At 43.9% G+C, this 17868-nt stretch overlaps 1 protein-coding gene across 4 annotated transcripts; it reads right to left on the bottom strand.

Moving 5' to 3' along the window:
* Positions 1-2213: 2213 nt before the first annotated feature.
* LOC148374825 (zinc finger protein 646) lies at positions 2214-14747 on the bottom strand. Of its 4 annotated transcripts, XM_088341271.1 has the most exons (5): positions 14263-14747; positions 6859-9549; positions 4383-5492; positions 4206-4300; positions 3746-3895 (listed from the first exon to the last, which is right to left on the bottom strand). In XM_088341271.1, exons 2-4 carry the CDS (start codon positions 9369-9371, stop codon positions 4222-4224), a joined length of 3702 nt encoding a protein of 1233 aa, XP_088197397.1. In that variant the 5' UTR covers positions 9372-9549; positions 14263-14747; the 3' UTR covers positions 3746-3895; positions 4206-4221. The 4 variants fall into 4 exon arrangements, with proteins under 4 accessions (XP_088197374.1, XP_088197381.1, XP_088197389.1 ...); XM_088341248.1 differs by lacking the exon at positions 4206-4300 and having other exon boundaries at positions 2214-3895; positions 14263-14618; XM_088341255.1 differs by lacking the exons at positions 4206-4300; positions 14263-14747 and adding an exon at positions 14044-14152 and having other exon boundaries at positions 2214-3895.
* Between the last annotated feature and the right edge of the window lie 3121 nt (positions 14748-17868).

Raw genomic sequence — 17868 nt, 5'->3', positions numbered from 1 at the left:
TTAAAAGCTGCTGGAACTACACCTGAGGAGAGTGATATGTTTATAATATTTAGAACTGAAGGTCCAAGGACGCCAAAAAGACTTTTAATAAGTGAACCTGGGAGCGGGTCGAACTGGCAAGTTGTCGGTTTGGCCTCATTCACCACCTGTTTGAGATCATCAAGTGACAGTTCACTAAAACCGGCCATTTTCCCAAGGCAGCCACCCTGTCGTGCATCTGTAAATTTCAGTCCTTTAATATGTGTGGTATTAATAATTTCTTTAGCAATTTCTTCCTGTATGCATTGAATCTTCTTAGTAAAATTAGATTTCTTAATTGCATTTTTTTAAACAATTAAACATTTCATAATTCGTTTATAAACTTGAGGGGCATACAACAGAGTAGACACGTCATTCTCCACATTATGTGCTGCATCCAACTTAGTTATTTTGACTATAGGTTAATATTGATACATTGTGTTCATTATAAGGCTTATATGAGGCTTTTACCTTATTTTTTGCAGCTCCTGACAAAGTTGTTGGTCCTTTCAACATTTTGGGTTGCCGACCCCTGGGCTAGCTTGTTGCTCTGCCTGCAGAATAGTACTGTGGCTTCAAATGTGCTAATTGAATTTATTTGATTTATACTATTATAATTTCATTGTTTATCAAAGTACTTGAATTTACCTTGATTATTTGAATGTTTTTTTTTCAATTAAATGTACTCCACCCACCTGTTTATTTGTGAACTACTTTTTGGTTTCCTGAAGAGACAATACGTTAACTTTTGGAATTTTTTTTAAGACCGTAACATCAAAGTTCCATCGTCACGTCCGTTGGCGATAATGATAACAAAATATCTTAAAACCCAAAAAAAATTGTCCTGGAATGCATCAAACAAAATGTGTGATAAGGTCAGCCATTAGCCTGAAAAAAGTTCTCAGCAACCACCTAACTACCCACTGGCTCTTTTACAGCCCCGTATGAAAGATGGACACCTAAAGCGGTGTTTACCACCCTCTTTTGAGTTAAGTATATATTTTTTTCCATTTAAAAAACACACTAAATACCTCAAGGTACACCGTTCATCAAAAGTGTTAAAATTACATTCCCGGCACCAGTTGTATGCGCTTTTTTAAAGAATTCAAGTTTTTATATTGGTCACGCATGACAGGTAATTCATTTTGGTTTATTTTTGCAGTATTTTGCGATTCTTCTGTTTACAATGTTTTTTCTAGTATTACTAGAAAAATGATCTCCCATATTTAATTTATTTTCATTTTAAGTAAAAAATAATTTGTACAATCATGTGCAGTGCAGTAATTAAAGTGTGGTGTGTTGTTTGACGCGTCTTTAAAATTGGACAGCAGAATGTTTTCTCTATCAAGTATGTGTTAACAATGCCCAGCTGAATTCAAAGAGTCTTTAAAAAAATCCCCACCCCTCTGCATGCTTTTATCTTACCTTTAGCCCTGGTGTTCTAGAACTCGCAACACATTAGAAAGCAGAAAAGAGGAGAGGGGAGACGAGGGGTAGTTATTTAATGCTCATTCCCAGGTTTTTCATTGTTAGTGTAGCCTGAAACTGGAAAGTACATAAATGTCTGTTTCAAATTACATACATATGCCATATTAATCTGTTAATAAACAACGGGGTAGACTGCTGGAAGTGTGAATTTCCCAACGGGAATGAATAAAGTATCTATCTATCTAACCCAAACCCCCAAATTATGAAAAAAGTTTATTATAACTTGGGGAATGAGCTGGGGGTGCGATCATACTTTAAGCCAGGAGATGGCAGCAGAGAGTAGCAAAATTTCAAATTCCAGACACCAGCCTTTAACAGCTTCATCAAACAAAGTAAGTAATTGAATTAAGTGTCACTCATGTGCGTACTGATATGGATAAAAGGTACAGTTACTCAGCTGATCACTAGAAGAAAGCAACGAAATTGAACAATGGCATGCTTTTTTCCAAATATTGGGTCTTTTCCTACGGAACACTAAACAAGGTCTCACTGCAAACTAGTGTGCCCGAGCACACTGGTTGAAAAAAACCTGGAATAGAAGATGCCAAATAAAATGGACATTGCGTTAGTGTATGATTGTTTTCGATTAAACGTGAGCATTGAAGGTATTGTTTAAAGGACATCAAGACTACTGGATTTTTATCTTTGATAAATGGATAGGGAAAAAATGTGATAATCCGTTTGATTTGAAAAATGAGACAAGTAAAAACAGTGGAAGTCTTTAATGCGTGTAAATGACATTTACTGACAGTTTTGATGTCAAAGAACGGAATACAAAATACAAAGTGACATGCGTAGACCAATCATACAAGTGTAAAAAGAAGCACAGTAAATATTAAATCCATAAAATTAAATACAAGTGTTCCCAGAAGGTGAGTTTCACCGCATCTTTGCCAGGCAATTGTCCAAAAGTTGTCAACAAGACGCCACTGTTAGAAACAAGCCACAAGATTGAATGTGCCACGCACGTTTGACGTGCAATTGTCATTTGTTTTATTATCGGTCCTCAGTAGTTTGAAGATAACAATTTTTAAAAGATATTACAAAAGTCACATGACCTCAAACTAGGTGTACAAAGTCAAGCGCGCTCTCTAAACTTGTGATGCGAACTAGCAACGCAGCATCCAGTCAATAAATACTTCTAAAGCTACGATAGGAGATAAGAAGGTCCTTTTAGCATGGGGGGCAGGAAAGTTATGGATCATCACAGCTCTAAATACATCTACACATTAGCCCTGTTGCTACTACACACATGTAGACATGTACATATACGTGTTGTTAACGCGCTAATTATACTATACAGTCAGGAGGTGGCGCCACCTGATTGACCCGACTAATGCCTGCATGTACATTGGCCAACCCTGCTTTTGATTGACGAGATTGACAACCGTCAACTGTCCACAAAGTCTCAACCCTCAAGGGCCACACCCTGACCACCTTAACATAGTACCCATCTGTCACTCATGTCTCAAAGGGCATATCTAGGTAGTGAGGTCTTCTCGATTGTGCGCCTTCCCAAATTTAGTTTTGTCCCACTCACACACTGCACAGAATTCCACTTAAGAGGTCAGTTCAAAGGAAGGACCTGCTTGGCAGGCCCCCAAAGTTGGAAGGCTGGGAGATGGCTCTGGCAGGCGTCGACGGAGAGCTCCCGACCCAGTGGACTTTCATGTGATGCCTGAGGTTGGACTTGGAGGAGAAGCGTTTCTCACATTGTGAACACGTGAAAGGTTTTTCCTTGGTGTGCATGCGACGATGACATATGAGCTGTGTGGACACCCGGAAGGACTTCCCACACTCAGGGCACTGGTAGCGTTTAGGCTCAGTGTGGATGCGCCGGTGGTTCTTGAGGGACATCAGGTTGGGAAACTGCTTGTGGCACGAGTTGCAGAAGAAGCTGCCAGTTTTGTGACTGTTCCTGTGGTTGACCAGGGAGCTGGCGTGACGGTAGGAGCGACCGCACTGGTTGCACACGTGGGGCTTGGACACCTGCTCTGGCGTCAAACTGAGGTCAGGGCCTGAGCCCCACGCTGGCCGGTGGCGGTGGGGTGGGGGCCGTTGCGGTGCCTGGCCGTGACTTAGTTCCATGTGCAGCTGGAAGCTGGCCTTCGTAGGGAAGGTGCGGTGGCATGCGGCGCATGTCAGATCCCGCTGTTTCTGGTGAACCCGCTGGTGGTTGTAAAGCTGCGAGGCAACCCGGAAGCTCTTGCCGCAGTCGTGACAGCGGTGCCGCCGCATCTCTGAGTGGATGCGGCGATGGTTCTTTAGTGCCAGGAGGTTGGAGTAGGTCTTGAGGCAAACTGCGCAGTGGTAGATGCCTATTGTGTGTGTGTTCTTGTGGTTGAGGAGGGAGCTGGCATGTCGGTAAGAGCGTCCGCATTGGTCACATCTACAAACATAAAACACGTTAGGCATCGGCAAGAACCTTTCGGAAGTGCACATAATTTCAAAGTTACATTACTACATGTCAATTATTTCTTGTGATAATAGTATATGATCTGCAATCCGGCTTAGCCCGCAAGAGCTCCTAGCGGCAGAAGCAGGGTGTGGATAAGGTGTTCCCCACCTCATCCTCCCCACTTCCTAATCTTGTCTACAGGTGGGCTGGTCCCAAACACGCACACATAAGAACACACAACATCAGCAACACAAAGACAAAAGAGTGGAATCTGACTGAAAGCAAACGCGGGTGACTTAACTGGTCTCTCCACTAATTCAATTTGTCCAAACTTCTGAAAAATCCGAATTCCGGCACGCGAATGGTCCCAAGGGAGCCGGATTGGAGATCATATACCTGGAATAGACATGTGCAGAGCTAGATTCATCGTCACTATAGGGACAAGTTCCAAGAATGATAAACACCAAAGACAACTCACGTGTACCGACAGTCTTCAGCTTCTCCCGGGGCTGCAGTTGTCTTAGTCCGGACGTCCACTCCTACCTGGTTGTCGCCGCAGCGGTGCCGGGCGAGGCCGGACCTGCCCTGAAAGCTCTTTCCGCAAGTGGGGCAGCCGAATGGGGTGGCGCCTTCTTCATGGACTTTCTGGTGGTTGCGTAGGAAGCGGGCCAGGCGGAATGCCTTCCCACACGTGTGGCAGACATGCTTTTTGCGTTGAGTGTGGATACGCATATGATTGCGCAGCGCCATGTAGTTAGTGTAAGGCTTGTCACAGAAGTTGCAGCGGAAGTCGCCCGTCTTGTGAGTGTGCTTGTGGTTGAGCAGAGAGCTGGCGTGCTTGTAGGCGCAGTTGCACAGGTCACAAGTGTAAGGCCTCTCATCTGAGTCCAGGTCCACAGAGTTCCTCTCCACGCTGACGTTGGCTGAACTGCCGGCCGAAGAGGAGGATGGCAGGTGCTGGGCGGGGCAGTCGTGGGCGGTCAGCTGCTCGGCTGACGGGAAGCCCTCGCAGCAGCCGTCGCACTCAAAGTCCATTTGGGCGCCCGGACCCTGCGGGCCCTTGCACAGGCCTGCTGTGGTATGTGTGGCCAGCTGCCTCTGGGTCCGGAAACCTTTTCCACATTCCGGGCAGTTATGCTTCTTTTGGGCGAAGTGCAGGCGGAGATGGTTCTTCATGGCCAGCCTGTTGGGGTAGGTGGAGTTGCACACGTTGCAGTGGTACTCACCAATTTTGTGAAGGTTCTTGTGGTTGGCCAAGCTGCCTGCATGCCGGTAGGTCTTGCCGCACTCCTCGCAGGCAAAAGGCCTCCGCCCGCTCTCAGCCGGGTCAAATTTCTGAGGCCTGGATGTCCCTGCCGAAGAGTAGGGCTTCTTGAAGCTCTGATGAGCGTATTTGACAGTCATTGCAGGGCCCTTTGACTGCTCCCCTCGCATGCTCTGCATCTGAGACGGGCTGGGCTGTGGGTACCGTGCGCCGTTGGGGCCGGTACGGACAAGACCTTTTGCTCTGTGTTCCTCATGGAGGCGAAGGTGGTTGACTAACTGTTTTTGGATCTTGAAGGCTTTTCCACATTCTTCACATTTGTGTCTGCAGTAAGAAGGGAAATAAAGTGTTACTGTATTTTCCGCACCAGAAGGCGCACCCTCCAAAAATTGTCTTTTGTCATTTTATTTATATATAAGGGCTGGGAATCAATTCAAATAATGAATTTTAATTTTTAAATAATTAATACCGATTAATTGTGATAAAAAATTTTAAATCCAGATTTTACAAAAAAAAACAAAAAAAACATTTAATACAAAAAAAGATTGCACTTATTATGCCTAAAGGTATAAACCAAGTTACAGTAAACGTTCATACAGATTGTAATGCACACACACACACACACACACACACACACACACACACACACACACCAGTCATTGGAGCTACAACTTGTGGGAAACTGCTACATTCGGTACAGTTCTATTTCAATCATCGCAAAGACCTGGCTCATACCAGAGATACCTAATGCAAGCGAGTAACTAGCCAGCTGCTGTCTAAATCGCTTTCTAACACTGAAAGGAGAAGCCATCCAATGATGTACTTTTGTAAAACAATAAAGACAATTCACTCGGCTGCAATTCCGTGTAATTATTTGTAGATCCATAGATGTTATTTTGTTACAGTCAATTACTTTCTGTAGATAAAGACGTCATCTCAAGGTAAGTTTGACCCTTGGGGGCTTTTACGAAGGTGTGACGCTCCTAATGGATTTCTACTTTTCACGCGGGTTTCTGGTCCCCATCAACTGCGATAACCGAAGGATTACTGTAGCTGATGATCGATCGGACGAGCTGAGCATGTTACAGCAGCAAAACTTTTAAAAATGCAATTAACAGTGCTTAGTAGAGAGGAAATGGGTGATGTTGGAAAAAGCATTATATTATAATTGAATAATTTTAATTTAAATGAACACTAACTAAAATCTTATCAATATAAATGCATATGGTGTCTTTATGTTTTAACCTAAAGGAACACTGTGCAATATTTAACCAATAGGTATTGCTGTGTTTTGTGTTGCAACCAAAAAAAGTGCTACAAAGGATAAGGAAGACCATTAATTATAAATCTCAAATTGACCACAACACACTTTTTTGTCCTGATTTTTGCTTTTTCTTACACAAGGTTTAATGTAAAATAAAACCAAATTTTTTGACCTACGAGTATTTAAAAAAATGCATGCTTATATGAAAGTTCATGTATTTTTTACCTATTATTCAAATCAGTAGTGTTTTTTTATTTGATTAATTACTTTTTTAACCACTAAAAGTGCTAAATAATGCACAATGCCCCTTGAAAGAAACAATGCATTTCAAGACCTTTTAGGAACCCTGTGGGATTTGTACTAGATCTCATGGATCTCATGAAATCTGTGGTTAAAAGAGGTAGAAAAGAAAAACGGCAAACTTACCTCTTGAGGTCAAAGTGAGTCCTCTGGTGGTTCTTGAGAGCCAATAAATTGTAATATCGCTTCTGACACACCAAGCAGCGAAAAACACCCGTTTTGTGGGATTTTTTGTGGTTGAGAAGGGAGCACGGGTGTCTGTAGCCTCGCCCGCATTGGTCACATTTGTGAGGTTTGTCACTTTGGTCCAATATTGGTCGCCGCACATTGCCAGCTACGTCATGACTTCCACCCGCGACTCCGCTGCCAATGTCTTCACCTCCAGAAATCCCTTTGGCTCCATTGAGTCCTGGCTTACTCAGTGAACCGCTCCTATTCTTCCCAGGACACAAGTGGGTGGCCAGGTGATGACGGTCACCAAAGAACATGCCACAGTCCACGCAAATGTGGCTGCGCCCGTCTATTTTGTCGCTGCCGTTGGCCAAAGAACCTCCAATGGCCTGCGTCTGGCCGTCTGATCGTTGGGGACCGTGGACTAATTGGTGATTTAGAAGGTCTTGCTTCCTGGCAAAACTTTGTCCACATGTGGGGCAGAGCATCCTCCAGTCCTGCTCTAGATTGGATGGTCCCGGACCGGAAGGATTATTAGCATGACTTCTCAAATGGCTGCGCAAAGCACGGAGGCTGGCGTAATGGTTACCGCACACAGAGCACTGATAAATCTCGCCTTCGTCCTCATCCTTGTCCGGGTTTCCCATTCTCTTGCTTTCGGTCTGAGAGTACTGTCGCTGACTGCTCCCCTCTTTCAAACTATTTGTGGGCAAGGAGCTGCCACCAGAGTTGTGATAGTTTATGTTGCCTATAAAACCGTTGGACATGTTACTCTGCTGCTGTGGCGGCTGTTGACCACGGCGGGGGCACATATGGGACTTGATACCGGAAACGTCTGCATACATCTCACCGCAGTCAGCACAAACGTGGCGGTCTGCCTGCCGGTGGGCGGAGCCCCCATCGAAGCGGTCGTGGAACTCAAGGGAGTCCAAAGCACTGCTGTGACCGGCGTCTGGCACGAAGTGGCCAGGGTCTGTGAGGTTGCCCGGCAGTGAGATGGGTGTTGTTGCACCGCTGCTTTCCTGCACGTAGCTCTGTTGAGAGTCTAGGCTCAGCGGCTCCGGAGACAGCCAGTCGTTGCCGTCTCCCAGTGGCTGGTTGGAAGATCGGCCCTTGTGGCTCCGCAGGTGGCTGTGCAGCGCCGCCAGGTGAGGGTACTGCTTGCAGCAGACGTTGCATTGATAATGGCCTGTCTGATGACAGCGCTTGTGGTTGACAAGACTACCCGCGTGCCGGTAGCTCTTGCCGCACTCGCCACATTTGAAGCGGCGCTCGCCTTCATCTGGAGAACCAGCCTGGGCCAAACGGCTACCAGAAGAAGTGGACACAGAGCTCTGGGAACTGGAAGTTAATGGTTCTGAGTTGAGTATTGAGCTGTCCTGGACATGGGAGGCTGGGTGGGGGTCATGGGTCAGGTAGTGTATTTTAAGGGTTTCCAGGTCAGGATGTCCAGCGCCACAGTAAGCACAAGTGTATATAGGATTGTTAACAGGCGGGCCCATTATAGGATCGTAGGGACCCCTTTTATCACCGGGCAATGGTGGCAGCGGTAAGGGGTCTCCAAGAGCTGGGGTATATGCCGGAGACCGAACGGCACTCAGATTATGAGGCATGACAGCAGGAAAGTTCCGGGACAGCCCGATGGATGGGGAAGCCGTGTTGTGCAGGAGAATATGTTCCTGGAAGTCAGCCTTGTTAGGAAGCGCAATCTGACACAAGTGGCAAAAGCAGGAGTTGCCATTGTCACTCTGAGCCTGAGAGCTGCCGCCCCCACCACGCTCAGACTGATGGAGGCCGCCGCCACCTCCGCTCACCATTGACGCTGTGGGGCTCTTGAACTTGGAATGAGTCCTCTCGTGGCTGTTGAGGGCAGCCAGGTTGCTAAATTGCTTGAAACACACAGGGCACTTGAAGTTTCCTTGCTGATGGCACTTCTTGTGATTTACCAAGCTACCGTGGTGCCGGTAGGTTCGGTCACACTGGTCACACTTAAACGGTCGGTCCCAAGCGTCGTCTGGCTCGGGGGAACTTTTCGAGCCCTCCTGGTCCTGCAGAGTGCTGTTGTTCAAGAGAGAACGCCCGAAGCTGTCTGAAAGACCTTGCCCAAGAGCGTAGTCCCTTTCGTGAGAACCACCTTCCTCGGGCACCTCCTCACTCTCTTCTTCGGCGTGAGCACCACTTGGGGACAGAGTGTGTATGCGAAGATGATTCTTGAGGGCAACTGCGTTGGGCAGGGTGCGAGTGCAGACGGGACACTGGAAAGAACCAACTTCGTGAGACTTTTTGTGGTTGGCTAAACTTGCTGCGTGCTTGTAAATTCGACCACACTGTTCACACTCAAAACGTGTACTATCTCCTTGCTGGTAGTGTGCTTTCATATGTTCTAGTAGACTTGGAGTACTGGGGCAGACCATATCACATTCTTTACAGGGGAAAGCCTTGGCACGACTCATATCATGCATTGCCATAGTACTGTGGCGCCAGTTTTCAGGTGGGGGCCGCCACGATGCGACCGACGGGGACCATTGGGCCGGCTGGGAGGGGCTTTCGCTGTAGAGGTTCTTTGCTCATCAGTTGAGTGCGCTGGCCATCCTCTGCAGACAAATAGTTGGGCCTCAGTCTTGACAGGTGGCCTGTGCAGGGTGACTACAGATACAAAAAAGGAGGGAAAATCTGTGTCATAATGTGTCTTTCTGAGAAATACTAGGCCCTCATACTCCGACATTTTGGTGTTCAATATGAAAATAACACTATATTGGTCAAGCGCTTCCCCTCAAATAAATCCCGCTTTGATACACTGTCTTTAAACAATAACGTGCGCAACACTGTGCTCAAAAAATATACAAATTTAGTGGGGATGCACTAAAATGAAAGATTATGGCCAAAACTGAAAACATCTCACCCTTGGCCAAAACAGCCAAACTGAAGAAATAGCTAAAAAATTCATTTAAAATATCTATTTCGACTTGGTTAAAAAGCAAAGTATAAATTACAAATATGTCTAATATTTTCATATCATACTAATGACTGAATTCAACTACTTTTTAAAAATGATCATAAATCATGCTGGAGAGCATATGGAGGGGTAGACAACCAAATGCATAGATTTGGGCTTTGTCGAAGAATTTAAGACTACTGGGGGAAATGATGCTATAATTGAAAGAAATTTGTGGGATATAAGATACCCAAAACATTAATCTAACAGGTAAAAAAAGTTATATTTATTTTACATAGGATGAGCCTAACCTAAATTGTTCGTCAACTTGCTGCTAACAGTAACCCCCCCCCATAAAAAAACATGTGAAAGGCTGGGCTGGGCAAAAGGATGTGAAGAAAAACGGTATGTTTTAGTTACTTTGAGTCTCAGGTGTTTGTAATCTTAAGTAAGGTTAGTAGTACCTGTTTTGAGTTGCACTAATCAAAGTGACATCTAGTGGTAACATATTACACAGTGTCCCTTTGTGGGGTATAATATTGGATTAAAAATGAATTGAATCAAGAAAAAAAAATCAAATTGAACTCATACCACATACTGTATATGTCCCCATGTGCCCTACAACTGGCTGACAACCAGTTAAGGGTGTCCCCTGCCCATTGCCCGAAGATGGCTGGGATGGGCTCCAGCACCCCCGTGACCCTAGTGAGGATTTGTGGTGCAGAAAATGGATGGATGGATAGTGGAGCCGCAGAAAATTAAAAGCTCTATGTAAGCCTTATAAGGAAGACAGAACATACTGTGTATGAGCATATACTAATATATATATATATATATATATATATATATATATATATATTATACACACACACACACACTCAAACACACAGTATATATACAGAGTACAGATTTCAAGTTGCCTCACGATAAACTAGGCCAAACTGGAAGTAAGGACTAAAAACAAATTAAAAGCAGTATTAGCTCAGTTATATGTCAAAGTGGGCAAGATACTGAATCTCTAATGCCCTCGATAGCAGGTAGTTGCCTTGCATGGCTGACGCTGCTATCGATTAGTTACTGTGTAAAAAGGGAAAAGTGTGAAGCACATTGTAAAGCGCTTTGGGAGGTCTTCATTGACTTTATATATATATATATATATATATATATATATATTATATTTCCTGAAACCATTTTGAGTTTCATGAAAAGAAAAGGTGATGCAACAGTGGCAAACAAAAAAAATGCCCCTGTTCCAGCTAATGTTCTCCATGTCCTTAATTTAGACGATTTACAATGTGATTGGAATGTGGATGGGGGAACCCCTTTAGTGTTTCGAGGCCTACCACACTGACAACAAAAATATAATCCCCAACATGGCCATTATTCATTGAAACATTTTGATTAGTGATGGGAAAACATTTGTATTGTGTACAAGTCTTGAATAAAAGGATTGGAACCACAGCTTGAATGTCAAGTCATTTTTATGCCTAAAAGTAGAACTGATACTGCAAAAAGATTTTAAATGAGGGACAACGCAGTTGCCCATTAATGTTACAGGAAAAGCAGGCATAAAATTAGTTACATTATAGCAGACTTTAAAGTTGACCACATAATGTACTTCACAAAATGCACATCATATTTGTTTTATTTATTGTTCTACTGCTGTTGATGGGCCTGTTCTTGGTTTACGGGGTAAAAAAAAATGTTTACTTGATTTAAATTGATTATTCAGGCACGAAATTAGGTCAGGGCTCAAAAAGGTGTTTGAAAATGTTTGATTAAAAAAAATCACTATAACATTTTCTTTGACTTTTCTCGGCTCAAAATAATCATTGAAAGTGACAAACATTGTTGAATAAATGCGGCCATGTTTTAAATAGTTTATCGTCAACTATGAGCATCATACCAACATAAAATTTACAATGTATTTATTGTCCTTAAAATTTGTTTTTATTGTCAGATACAGTGAAGAGTTCTTTCCCTTGTCGTGCTTTTTTATTTTTATTTATGTCTTTCCAGCGACTTTATGTTTTCTACATTGTCCCAGATTTGTCTGTGGTACTGTAAATAAAAATGGTGTGATATGAGATAAAATGTAATTGGCGTAACACACTAATACATATAGTACTCCTACCCGTGTGAACTACACTGATTTTAATTCGAACACATTATCTCAAATGCCTGATTCCTTCAGGGAAATCTCGCAATACCTCCCTCCAGCTCCTAACATTTTCTCCCCGGATCTTTACAATTCATGTAGGTCAAACTTGACTTTTGACTTCAAAAAGGTACATTTCGCCTAAAGGCGAGATATTTCCTTGCCTGATTATTTAAATGCCTTTTCCCAAAAAATGCACTAAAGTTTATTCATGGATTTATGTCTTATCTGACTGAGCATTGCGTCCAATTGGTTTTGGTTAGTGCATTTTTATTTAATTTTTGTAGGACTCAATTGTTAGTTTAATGTAAGATGTATTTTTCAATGTACCCATTTTTCATGTGTTTATTATGCATCCATCCATTTCCCGCACTGCTTACACAAGGGTTGCAGTGGTGCTGGAGCCTATTCTAGCCATCTTCTATTTAACATAATGGCATCAACTGCATATAAAATTTAAAGGCCCATTGTGTAATATTTGACCACTGGTTGGCACTGTATTGTCTAATGCAAACGAAACCAGTAACAAGAGCACAGCATAGCAACAACATACCAGACAAACATAGCGGCGACTTCTAGGTAGGTAGTCCACTATGTAAAAGAAATACAAATTTCTCAAGCAATTTTTTCTCAATTAAAATTTAAAAGTGTTGTCTGTAGCTTCAAATACTTTTCTAGCTGTAATCATCAATTCAACCTGTCAGGCTGCCTGTGTGTTCTGTGCACGAACGTGTCTTCCCTAGACACGCTTGAAAAAACTATTTTTTCATATTTTTGGCTGTTTGGGCTGGCATTTGGACTATATTTGAAAGTGTTTGTTTCTTCCTAGACTAAATAAGAACAACCAGCAAACACATTAATTTGCCTTCGCTCTTCCCATCGTATACCACGGGTTGGTTGGTTGGATCCCTTCACCACTTGGGTCGTAGGAGCACCGTTACTTTTGGTATGTCTTAAGCAAGTACAGCTTGGTGGTGCCCATACCAATAGGTGGCCCTAAATATTACACACTTTTCCTTTAAGAAACAATAATGATTGTCCGATTATTTCATCACCCACCCATCCATTATCTGCACCGCATATCCTCAGTAGGGTCCCGAGTGTCCTGGAGCCCATCCCAGCCATCTCTGGGCGGTGGGCAGGGGACACCCTGAACTGGTTGCCATCCAGTCGCAGGGCACACAGGGACAAACAATTCGCTCGCTCATTCACACCGAGGGACAATTTTGACCGGCCAACCAGACATGCATGTTTTTGGAATGTGGGAGGAAACCGGAGTGCCCGGAGGAAACCCACGCAAGCACGGGGAGAACATGCAAACTCCGCACAGGAAGGTTGGTAACTGATTTGAACCCATGACCTCAGAACTGTGCCACACAAACACACACGCTAAACACTGCGCTGCCCAATTATTTCATTAATCTTTTAAATAGTCGTGACTAGCCGCTTGTTAAAATAGTAATTAGTTGAAGTCCCAATAAGGAAACAACCTAAGGACTCCGAAAGGTGCCCGAGACTTTAGTGTCAGACAGCTAAATGTGTTTCTATGGCAACACGCGAGCAAACAAAACAATTTAACTTATTTCGCAAGCATGCACTTGTTATTATTTACGTCAAATTTCGCTTTCTCTGATGAGCGTGCTTGTAACACGATGAGAAAAAAATGGACGATATAAAGGAGAAAGGGTCCATGCCTCCTGACATTGGTCAATATCCAGCACGCATCTGTCGGACAATGCCGAGCATCTTCCACGCCGCGCGGCTTTCACTTTCGCGGAGCTTTGTTCACTGCCCTCCGCCTTCTCCATCATCGCAAACAAGTCCGGCCAGATAACACAAACAGGTCTCCAAATGGGATATCACCGTCTTCTTCTCTGCTCACCACACATTACCAAAAGAGCCCACAGAGACGATGAACAACATGTTTGACTTTGCCGAAAAAGCCCATTGTGCGCGTCAAGTACCAACAAGCCTAGAACGTTAGCTTAACGGCTAGCTCCTTTGCAGATGGCTAGTTATTTACTCTCGATAGTGAGCAAAACAATACCAGCATGGTCACTCCGAAAACGAGCACGGGCGCGACACGCAGACTGTTATCCGCAATCGATGAGTAGTGAGCGGAGTCGACTCGAGCGACCGGCATCTTCCGCTAGCCGCCGCCGAGCTAACAGACTTAGCCCCGCAGCTACACAAAGATGTCGACCCTGTGTGTGCGGCCCCATCGAGGTGGGGGGGGGAAACGCTGCTTTTCCAGCCTTAAACTTACCCTCTCGGTGTCTTTCGCCTACCGCTGAGTCAAGTGAGCTGCGGAAGCGCGCAGAAGCGAAGGCGAAAGGTAGCGCCCACAGCCGCAAATCGTCTTTCATTTGTTTGGCATCCGCTTGCGTTTCATTCCTGGCTTGACTTTTGCCTCTTGGCTGTCCGCCGCCGCTACGACGACGACTGGGACGACGACGTCGACGACACACTTCCTGCCGCGCAACGCGTCATCATGCGCGCTACACGAAGACGAGCTCCAAAGAAGCACAAAGCGAGACAATTGACATTTTGTTGTGCGAGAACGTTTTTGTATTTGTACTCATTTTCCGCTTTGTAGAGGAAGGTTAAGCCAAACGGAGTCGAGTGGGGAGGGAGTAGCGCCATGATGGCAGCGTGACCCGAATAATTTCTTAGTGTTTGTCCTCATTTATGATATCAGCTTTGTTTTTCGTGCATTGTTACCATAATTACCTGATAAAAACAATATCACTGTCTGTTAGTACATACACTCCACTGTGCCAAGGTTGCGGCGACAAAATAGTCGATTTTCCGACTACATGTCCCATAAGGCAATTGGGACTGACGTCATATAGGTGCGTTTCCTTGAGTTGGACGATACTGTGATTTTTTTTCTCAATCTTAAAATCATTGAACAATTTAACCCCTCTCCACTTGAGTTAGTTCATACTTACAATCAAAACAGGCTGGAATATGTGTATTTTTATCGAATAATTATAATGCAAACTTTACTCGTACTGTATAAAAAAATACTTATATATTTCTATTACAACTGTCTCCGAATAAAAATCAAATAAAGAGGGTCAAATAAAACAAAGCAGCAATGTAACAAAAACACAAATATAAACAAGCCAACATGACAAATATAATGCTTTCCATTGCACAATATTCTGAAAATTAAATTAGAATCAGAATAACCTTGATTATCATTGTGTTTCTACAACTCCAGTAGGCAAAATATACAAATACAATTAATAGAAAAAAATATCTAGTTTTCACCAATAATATATAAGGAGATCAATCTGCTGTTGCCTCGAGTCAGTTACACCAATTAGGACCATGTCCTAAATAGTTTAAGTTTGTTATTTTAAGAAGTGGCCAAGGCTAAAACTGCAAACAGATGGCTCACCTCCACACCACCATTCACACCTAAAATTGAAATTATACACAACCAGGATTTGTCCTATGTGTGCTTGTGGTTTATTGAGTTAAAAGGTTTGAGGTAGAAGCTATCTCTCAGTCTGTTCGTTGGGTCCTTGTTGGATCAGAACAATCAGCCCAATGGTAACCATTTGAAAAAGCAGTTTCCGGGGTGTAAGGTTTCCTCTAGGATTTGTTTAGCTCTGCTAGGGTACTCAACCAGTTAAGGGTGTCCCCTGCCAACTGCCTGAAGATGGCTGGAATGGGCTTGCGTGGGTTTCCTCCGGGCACTCCGGTTTCCTCCCACGTTCCAAAAACATGCATTTCAGGTGGATTGGCCGGTCCAAATTGTCCCTAGGTGTGAATGAGCGAATGAGTTGTCTGTCCCTGTGTGCCCTGCGATTGGCTGGCAACCAGTTCAGGGTGTCCCCTGCCCACTGCCCGGAGATGGCTGCAATGGGCTCCAGCCCTCCCGCGACCCTAATGAGGATAAGCGGTACGGATAATGAGATGAGATGAGACTATCAGACCTTCTTTATCACCGCCGCAGTGGGGAGGTCCTTTGAGATCCACACGCCCAGGAAAAATAAGGAGTGGACCTTTTTCCACGTTTTTCCCATTGATGTGAAGCGGGACTGGGTCTCCTCTGCCCTTCCTTAGGTCCAGGATTATCTCCTTTGTATTTGTGGTGGTCAGCGGGAGGTTGGTCACTATGTCAGAGTGCAAACAGGGCAAACAATAGATTGCAAAAACCTTTAATAGTATACAAATTGAAGTACTTTAAAAAAACAACAACTTTCGCAGAACAAGAGTCAAACCGAAAAAAGCACCAATGTAACAACAATACAAATATTGTATCAAATTATTAACAAGTCAACTAAAATACCGTATTTCCTGGACTTTAAGACATCAACCCGAAATTTGCAAGAAATTCAAAAGAGTGCGTTATAATCCAGTGCACCTTTAGAGAGCTAGAAGTAAATCCGGCAATGCGTAGTTATAACGAAATGATTCTATACTGTCATGATTACTGCCCGCTCATTTGGCGACAACCGCTGCGGGATACCTGATTGATTCCTTTTCCCTTTTTAAGCCCAGTCCTGTCACTCTCCGGTTGTCAGTCCGTCAGTGAACCTCTGTTGTTACAAGGCAAGCATAATGACCCTGACTCCCGCCTGTCCTGTTTTTTAACCCGTTTTTTCCACCCGTCCGTTCCTGATCTCCCCGTGTGTCTCCGGCTTCGACCTGTTTTTGATCCCGAACACAATTTCCTCTCCTGTCCAGGCTATCGACCTGTTTTTTCGCCATCTCCCACTACGAAAGATCCACTTCCGTATTCGGATCAACATCCGATTGTGAGAGCAGCTTGCTTCTTGCGTCCAGCGAGCACCGGATCGCGGGCGCTGCCCTTCCTGTTTCTATCAATAAAGCTTACGGTTAACGTTATGCAAATGGGTCCTGATTCCGTTCTGGTTGTGACATATATACGGCAACCATTTATGAACGAATCAATTCATTTTAGTTGTGAAACCAGATTCCCCAAAATGTATCCCTAGATTTATTCATCCATAGATTTATTCATACTGCGACTTTTATTCTCTCCAGGGCGCGGGGGTGCTGGAGCCCATCCAAGCTAGCTTCAGGCAGTAGGCAGGGGACACCCCAATTGGTTGCCAGCCAGTCGCAAGGCACATGAACACAGGCAACTCACTCGCTTATTCACCCCTAGGGACAATTTGGACCTGCCGATTAACCTTTTGGATCGTGCAGGAAATACACGCAGGGATTAGGAGAACCTGCAAACTACGCACGGGGAGGCGGGTAGCTAGAATTGAACCCTAGGCCCATTTTTTATCGTCTGTTTTAATCTCATGTGTCTTATGCTTCGATGCGCCTTACATATAAAAAAAGTCTTTCACAGGGGGGTATTTTAAAAGGTACATCTAATAACCAGGTGCGCCGTGTAGTCGAGAAAATATGGTGACTTTCATTGCACAATATTTTCTAAATAAAATCAGTAGTGCGAATAAAGTTGAACCACAATTGGATCAAATTTAAAAGTTATATAGAATGTATAATCTTACGACACACAACCCTCTTATTTTACTTGTTAGAATGGAAAGACTGTCAATTTTAAAATAAAAGTATCAGTCCGATCCAAGTACTGGCTCCGTATGTATCGACAATGTGGATTTTTGGATCGACTCGTCCACCACACGTGTTTACTATGAGGATCAAGTGGGACAAAACATTCAAACTGATGGGGAAACAACATTGGATCATGCGAAGAATGTCAGAAGGAAGAATAAATGGAGCCTGCACAAATGGTATGCAGAAAGTATAACATACAGAGGCAGAAGATGAAGAAGTGGCTGATAGAAGAGGGAATAAAAGAAACGTCAATGAGAGGATTGCTGGACTCAAACAATAGGCCTTGACGAAGGATTATTTTGCA

Source organism: Urocampus carinirostris, chromosome 1, assembly GCF_059441175.1.
Source record: "Urocampus carinirostris isolate Australia breed hairy pipefish chromosome 1, RoL_Ucar_1.0, whole genome shotgun sequence".
Classification (NCBI taxonomy): domain Eukaryota; kingdom Metazoa; phylum Chordata; class Actinopteri; order Syngnathiformes; family Syngnathidae; genus Urocampus; species Urocampus carinirostris.
The sequence above is the reverse complement of the archived record's forward strand: the minus strand, read 5'-3'. Positions and strand labels throughout refer to the sequence as shown.